Raw genomic sequence first — 6,537 nt, 5'->3', positions numbered from 1 at the left:
ACAGACTGGTGTAACATCTTGGAATCCCCCCCCCCAGTTGATTATACCTACAAGATTTGTGGGGGGGAGGGTGTACTTTTTTTTTTTTTTAGAGAGAGAGTGTAATGATTGTCACTTTTGGGGATTCACATCAAGATAGATAGGGCTGAGCACTGATCCACAGATGTGATAAAGGTTTTGTTCTAATGAAATGTTTCAGGCTAAAGCCAAACAACATAGCCAGCAGTTGTGGAACGTTTAATTTTACTAGTAACATGTTCTTCTTCTTAGGGATCTTAATGGAAATAATATCACAAGGATCACCAAGACTGATTTTGCTGGCCTACGGCACCTTCGAGTTCTGTAAGTTGAGTTTTGTGTGTGTGTTTATCTGTTATTACTCTGTGCCGCAGATGTAAAGCCCTCTGCAAAATAACTTCTTTAACAAACAAGCCTAATTCTTTACTTAACCTCGGCGATAACAGCATCTAAACTTACACTGCATGAGAAAAAGCAGTGGGGAGATGACATAAAAGTTTGGAAGGATGCCACAGTGGCAATTCTGTGTTTTAGCCACTTGTGGCTTTATTCTTTTCCTCAAATCTATAAATACGGCAAAATAAACTTTAGCAAGCCTTGTGAAAAAAATGGAGATATATATTTTAATGGACTAACTGAAAATAATTGTTTGAATGCATTGCTGCCCTAGGGTTGTATGTGAAAATACATTTTTAACTCTTAGTTTTTGGCTTTCTCCACAACCAAGGAGAAAAATGTTATGGATATAACTCTGTTTTTATATCAACTTCTGATGGTGCTGATTTTAACTCCCGAGGCAGTTTTATTAACCATGGAGACATTCTTTAATGTAATCTCCCTTGCTTTGTAACTTTTGCAGGATATGTTTTTGTTATGGGAGACTTAAGAAAATAGCATAGTGTCATTTTTAATGACAGAAAATGTTTTTAAGTAATAGGAAATGCTTGTAAATTGGGAAATAACTAGCCAGTTAATTTGGATCCTTAAAAAATGAAGATTAGCAAACTTTTTTGTGCAAACGTTTTCTCATTGCATCCCTTGAAAAACAATTAATTGACTTTAACCCCCCCCAAACTCTTAACAAAGTTGTAATGCTTTTTAACATGTGATCTAAACAGTAGCTTATTTCCTTGTTCCTTAGGTAAGGAGTTTATTTTTCTCACCTTTGACCTTCAAGTCCTTGAGCAGGTTTAAAGTCTCATTTTTAAGAATGGAGTGGGTATTCCCCCCTCCTTTGCTTGAACATATGTCACAGTGGAGTGTAAGGTGACAGGTCTTAAACACATTAAATTGGATGTGAAGTCTCGGGCTAGAGTGAGAATTACCGAGTTAATAAAGGGGAGACGATTGCGTATTTCCCCATTGCTGAAATGCAGTAAGAACAGGTGCTAATCAATGTTTGATTACTAGCGTCTTTAAAAACTCTTACTTTGATTTGCAGTCAGCTCATGGAAAACAAGATTAGTACCATTGAGAGGGGAGCATTCCAAGACCTGAAAGAGCTAGAGAGACTGTAAGTATTTATTATTATTAATAATGCTAAAAATGACACAAGTTGGTATAAAGTCCTCCTCCCTTCCTCTTTTTCTACTCTGGGTTAAAACCACTGGGATTTGTTCGCACTCTTGGATTTCTTATTGAAAGAGAGAATAAAATTTAGCAGTTGGCTCCTGATGATAGTCGCCTTAGGTGGAAAATCTGACTCGAAAATTCTGGTTTTAAAAACTGATGGATGCAAAGAGACTAACTTGCCAGCTGCAGCAATAGAAAGGTGACAATAATTTTTGTGGACTCGCAGCCATTCATTGAATGCTTCAACGACAATATGAGTTGTGGGTGCCATTTATTTCTCCAATGAAACTTTAACAATATCTACATTTGAGTCTTTAATATTTGCTCCTTGCTTGGATTTCTTACGCCCAGTATGGCAGAGAAAAGCAAAACTTGTGTAAGATTAAAAATCATTAGTTAAAGGCAATATGAAGAGATTTGCAAATCGTGGGTTGATCGAACTGTGTGCAAAGAGAAGAACATAGAAGCCTGTGGTGGTCAGTGAGAATCCAATAAAAAAAGTTTCACGACTAAAGGCCTGAGCTACTGAACAATGAATGCTTGGTTTTTTTTCTTGTTTGTTGCACCCTGTCTATGCTTCTTTGAATGTTTTATTTCTGTTGTGTGGGTTAGAATATATTGTATTTTTCTGGCACTCCCAACTGCAATATTTTGTGCTTGGGGAAAGTACTTCCACACACACAATTGTATTGATTTTTGGACATTTAGTTCTCAGTTGGTATACTTCCTTGTGGTACAGTTCTTGAGTATGTGTGCTAACTGGCAACATCGGCAAGTTTCTTTGCTTACTCCTATAAGTTTTGAAAACTTGCTTTTTTAAAGAGTTTTTGTTAGGCTGCATTAAAAACAACAGCAACCAGGGCATCTGTTTTCTTCTCCCTCCCCCACCCCCTCAAAACCGTCTTTCTGTGTAGCAAGGGGCTTTTAGTAATACCATTTCAATGTTGAAAAGCATTGGATCATCATGTTATAGATTGGCAAAGCCACAAGAAAGAGCAGGCTGAATTTCTGTTTCAGTTGTACAGAAAAAAAGACATTTGAAGAAATATGTCCTGTAGGCTTTAGTCATGTGCTATGGTAAGCTTTGCATGATGCTGCTCTTTGCATGCTGTTTAAAGGTGGTTGAAATGTGTGTTTCGTTAAGCGTGGATTTTATATATTTTGTTCATATCCGTCTGAGATTTATAATATACTCTTTTGCTGAGTACTAGAACCTAATTCAGCTGGATTCCACTTGTCTTGGTCCTATGGGCCTTAGAAGATCCGTACTGATGCTATGAAATCAGAGTAGGTGGATCAGGGTTCTTTTGAACAGGGTGTGTGATTTCCTGCTAGCTTTCAAGGGTGAAGTTTGTTACTCGCCCAAAGATTGCCATTAGTTGAAGTTCTTGTTCACATCTGTGAAGAGCTTGTTGTTGCAGTAAATGTTATCTGGAAATATACTATCATTGATTTCTGAAAATTGACTTTTCCAGATTTTTTTTCAAAAGTGACTTTTGTAAAGTTGAACTGTTTGTACATTTTAAGAAGCTATTAAGACCCGTGAGTTGTACATAGACATTATTGGGTGTAAGTCCATACTTGGTAGTAAGCATACCTCATCAATTGTGCTGCTAATTGCGTGCTCAAAAAAGTGCTTTTGTTTCAGTTGAGGGGGGGAGTGGGATTGTCCCTTGTGCTCTAAATTTTAAACACTTCTGTATGAATTATGTTTAAGCTATGTCTACTTCCAGTGTGTTTGGAGAACCTAGCATAAAATCATTATCCGTTTTATATAAAACAAATGATAATTGGCCGATGACTTAAAAGTTGCATGTAAATAAAGGGGGGGGGTTAGGGTGTGACACAAAGGGAAAAGGGTGTGTGATGAATTTCCCCCCTGCAGCCCATCTCCCAGAAGTTATTTTTCCTTGGCCAGGTTTTGATGCTGGAAGAGGGCCCAGCTGGGAGGATTCTTGAACACAAAAGGCCCTTGCACTACTTTAGTTCTTGGACATTACACACTGGCTTTACATGTGAGTGAGGTTTGTGGGCCTTGTTTAAAGAGACAGGTTTGTTGCCACTGTGTGTAGTTTGGCTCTAGGGGTAGACGTTGTATGTCAGAAACTACCTCCTTTTCCCTCTTCTCAAAATCAGTGTCAATGAAAGTATGGATGCGCATGCTTTTGTGTGAGTAACTGGAGTTTTTGGGGAGGGGGCAGCTGCCCAGTATCATGAGTAAAGAGATTCAAAAGTTGTTCAAATAAGCAGAGTCAGTTTTCTTAACTGTCAAGATTTTGTTTCTATCCATGTCATACTAGCGGTGTCGCAGGTTTCTTTTTAGCTGAAGGCTCAAATTAGGTGTTCTGGTGGAAGAAGGGATTATAATTTTGACTGAAACCTAATTGTTTAGGATCTCTAAAAACCATCCCCAACCGTTGGCTTAGAGCAAATATTTAGTATTTGGGAGGAAACCCTGAACTTCCTCTTGGCAATTGCTGTGCCCGTCCGATGGAGGTGCATTTGTTGTCCGACAGCCAGTTCATCTTTGTGGAATCTGGAATTCAACAGTATTTCCTAAGAAATCCATTGATGCGCTCATCAGACATTTCCTTCATCACGTACAGGGCATAACAAGTGCTTTGTGTAAGCATGCAGAATGTTTTAATATCAAGCTCTATATCTTTTAGCAGTCTGGTTTAGCTACAATGACATTCCTTTTGATGTATTAAATTGCCATGTCATTTGCTTTAACATGTTTTGTAGTTCATCAGTTTGTTGTAGATTAGCCTTATGTTGTAACGTTTTCAGAGCAGGCCGCTTTACAATCCTGCTGTGTATTACATGCGTAAACGTCATGTAGATCTGACTCTATGTTCTCTCAGTAGCAACAAGCATACATTTAGAAGCAAATGTGAATGTGATAAATCATACAGCATCCCCTGCAACTCGTCCACCATTCCCAGTCACCCTAGTGCTTGCTGGTGCCTCTGCATCATTGCTTTCTGTGCAGCACACTCAGCTTGCTTTGATGATGTCACGGGATTTGCCTCTCCTCCTCCTCCTCCCTTGCACCGTACACAAGCATGCTTCCAGGAAGAGACCACGGCATCTCTCCGAGCATAATTTTCCCGTGGCATAAACAACAGAAGGCAGCCTCTGACAGTCACAAATTTCAGGGTTCCCTTCAAATCCCGTGGCAGCCAAATACAGTGGGAACGACACTACTGGTCAGGGCTGGGCAGGTTACATGATACCATGAAGACTGCTGACCTTCCATGTAGGAGGCCTGCATCTAGTACTCCTAGATAATGTGCCCTGCTTGGAGAAGTTGCAAAGAATAACAGCAGTACCATACTGACAAACACCACATTTTAGTCCCTGTTGAGGGGAACAAGGTTTTTGCGAGGAACAGAGATTTCATGTGAGTAATGCATGGTGTTGAAATGCGGTGTTGGAGGAGAGTTTGGCAGATACATGGACCTTCAGGAAGACAAATCAGTGGGCCCCACCAGTCAGCGTTTGATTTAATCATCTCTGTGGTTATCATTTCACATCCAGGGGCCTTTCCAGGTCTTAGTTGGTTTATTAATTTGCTAGCTTCTTTAGCCGTTACCGGAGGCCAATCAGGAAGGTTTTGTGTTTGAATCTTCGGGGGGCCGTGGCAGTCTGTTGAAGAGAAAAGTGCCCCGAAATGGGACTCCCAGAGACCAGGAGAGGTGTAACATCCAGGATTTGAGGGTTTTATATGCAGATCTGCTTTAATTAGGTGCCGGAAAGTTGTTGAGTCTTTTGACTTGGTGGCTTGAATCAGTTGGGACCAAGAGTCTCTTTGTGCTCTTCTTTTTTTCTCGTCTAGAAGATTTTTATTCTGCTGTTTTAGGATTTTGATCTCAGGAGGAATCTTGGTTAAGTTACTTAGTTGATATTGTTTGAATTTTGCTACAAGGTTGTTCTTTGCAGAGTAACATTCTGTGTCAAACCAGCTTTTAGATTTACTTTTCCTGAGAGGTTGGTCAAACCTAGCCTGGACTCTCCCTAGAAGCTTTGGTCCTAGAAGGACCAATGAGGCTATCATAACTTGGTTACATTATGAGAAGATAAGAATCACTGGAAAGACAATAATGCTAGGAAAAGCTGAAGGCAGCAGGAAAAGAGGAAGACCCAATATGAGATGGATTGACTCAATAACGGAAGCATCAGCCTTCAGTTTGCAAGGCCTGAGCAAGGTTGTTAACGATAGGATGTTTTGGAGGACATTAATTTATAGGGTCGCCATGAGTTGGAAGTGACTTAACAGCACTTCACACACACACACACACACACACACACACACACACACACACAATGTATGCTGCAATGGCAGAGTTACAGGAGGTGACATTATAGGTGGCTGGTAGCTCAGTCAGAGCACTGCAGTGGGAAACAGGAGATGGAGGGTCAGTCTCAACCCCAGTAGATAAACATGGGACCTTCACATAGTACATCTGATGGCATCCTGCCATCAGCAACAACAAATTTTGATGGCAAAGGGGGGAGGAAGCAGGAATAGAACCCAGACATCCATTTCAGAGGATGCCCTACACCACATCAGCAGACCCTACCCCCAAAGGGGACCAAGGCCTGCCTGTATGTTCCCTTCTCGTAGCCCTTGAGTGGGACGTAGGACTCAGCCATATAGACCAGTATTAGAGGGGCCCTGTGTGGGGCTGTAGTGCATTGGCTTACCATTCAAGAGGACCCAGGTTAGATCCCCTACCATGCCTTTTCAAAAGAAAAAGCTGAGAAGACACCTCTAGGGGTGTGCGTAACAAAATTGCTGAGCTGAAGGTATACACAGAAATGGCTGGTTTAGGTCAGTCCATTGATTTTCTGGAATTGTAGTACAAATCCAGTGTTGTTCGTATAACGAAACCCCTTTCCCTGAAAAAATCTGTGTTTGTTTTTGAGTTTGGGCAGTTACCAGCA

The 6,537-nt window shown here is 40.6% G+C and overlaps 1 protein-coding gene across 3 annotated transcripts in view; it reads left to right on the top strand.

Annotated features, from left to right (window-relative positions):
* The first annotated feature begins 270 nt into the window (after positions 1–270).
* The window catches only part of SLIT2 (slit guidance ligand 2), a 353,730-nt gene continuing 347,463 nt past the window's right edge, over positions 271–6,537 (top strand). For 2 of the 3 annotated variants that reach the window (XM_056855205.1, XM_056855202.1), the window contains exons 1-2: positions 271–342; positions 1,460–1,531. In XM_056855205.1, the coding sequence (XP_056711183.1) occupies positions 1,467–1,531 (65 nt within the window). In that variant the 5' untranslated portion in view covers positions 271–342; positions 1,460–1,466. The remainder of the gene's footprint in view (positions 343–1,459; positions 1,532–6,537) is intronic. The other variant, XM_056855201.1, reaches the window with a different exon arrangement.

The sequence above is a fragment of the Euleptes europaea genome, chromosome 9, assembly GCF_029931775.1.
Source record: "Euleptes europaea isolate rEulEur1 chromosome 9, rEulEur1.hap1, whole genome shotgun sequence".
NCBI classification, from domain to species: Eukaryota; Metazoa; Chordata; class Lepidosauria; order Squamata; family Sphaerodactylidae; genus Euleptes; species Euleptes europaea.
This window is presented reverse-complemented; position numbering and strand designations above follow the sequence as displayed.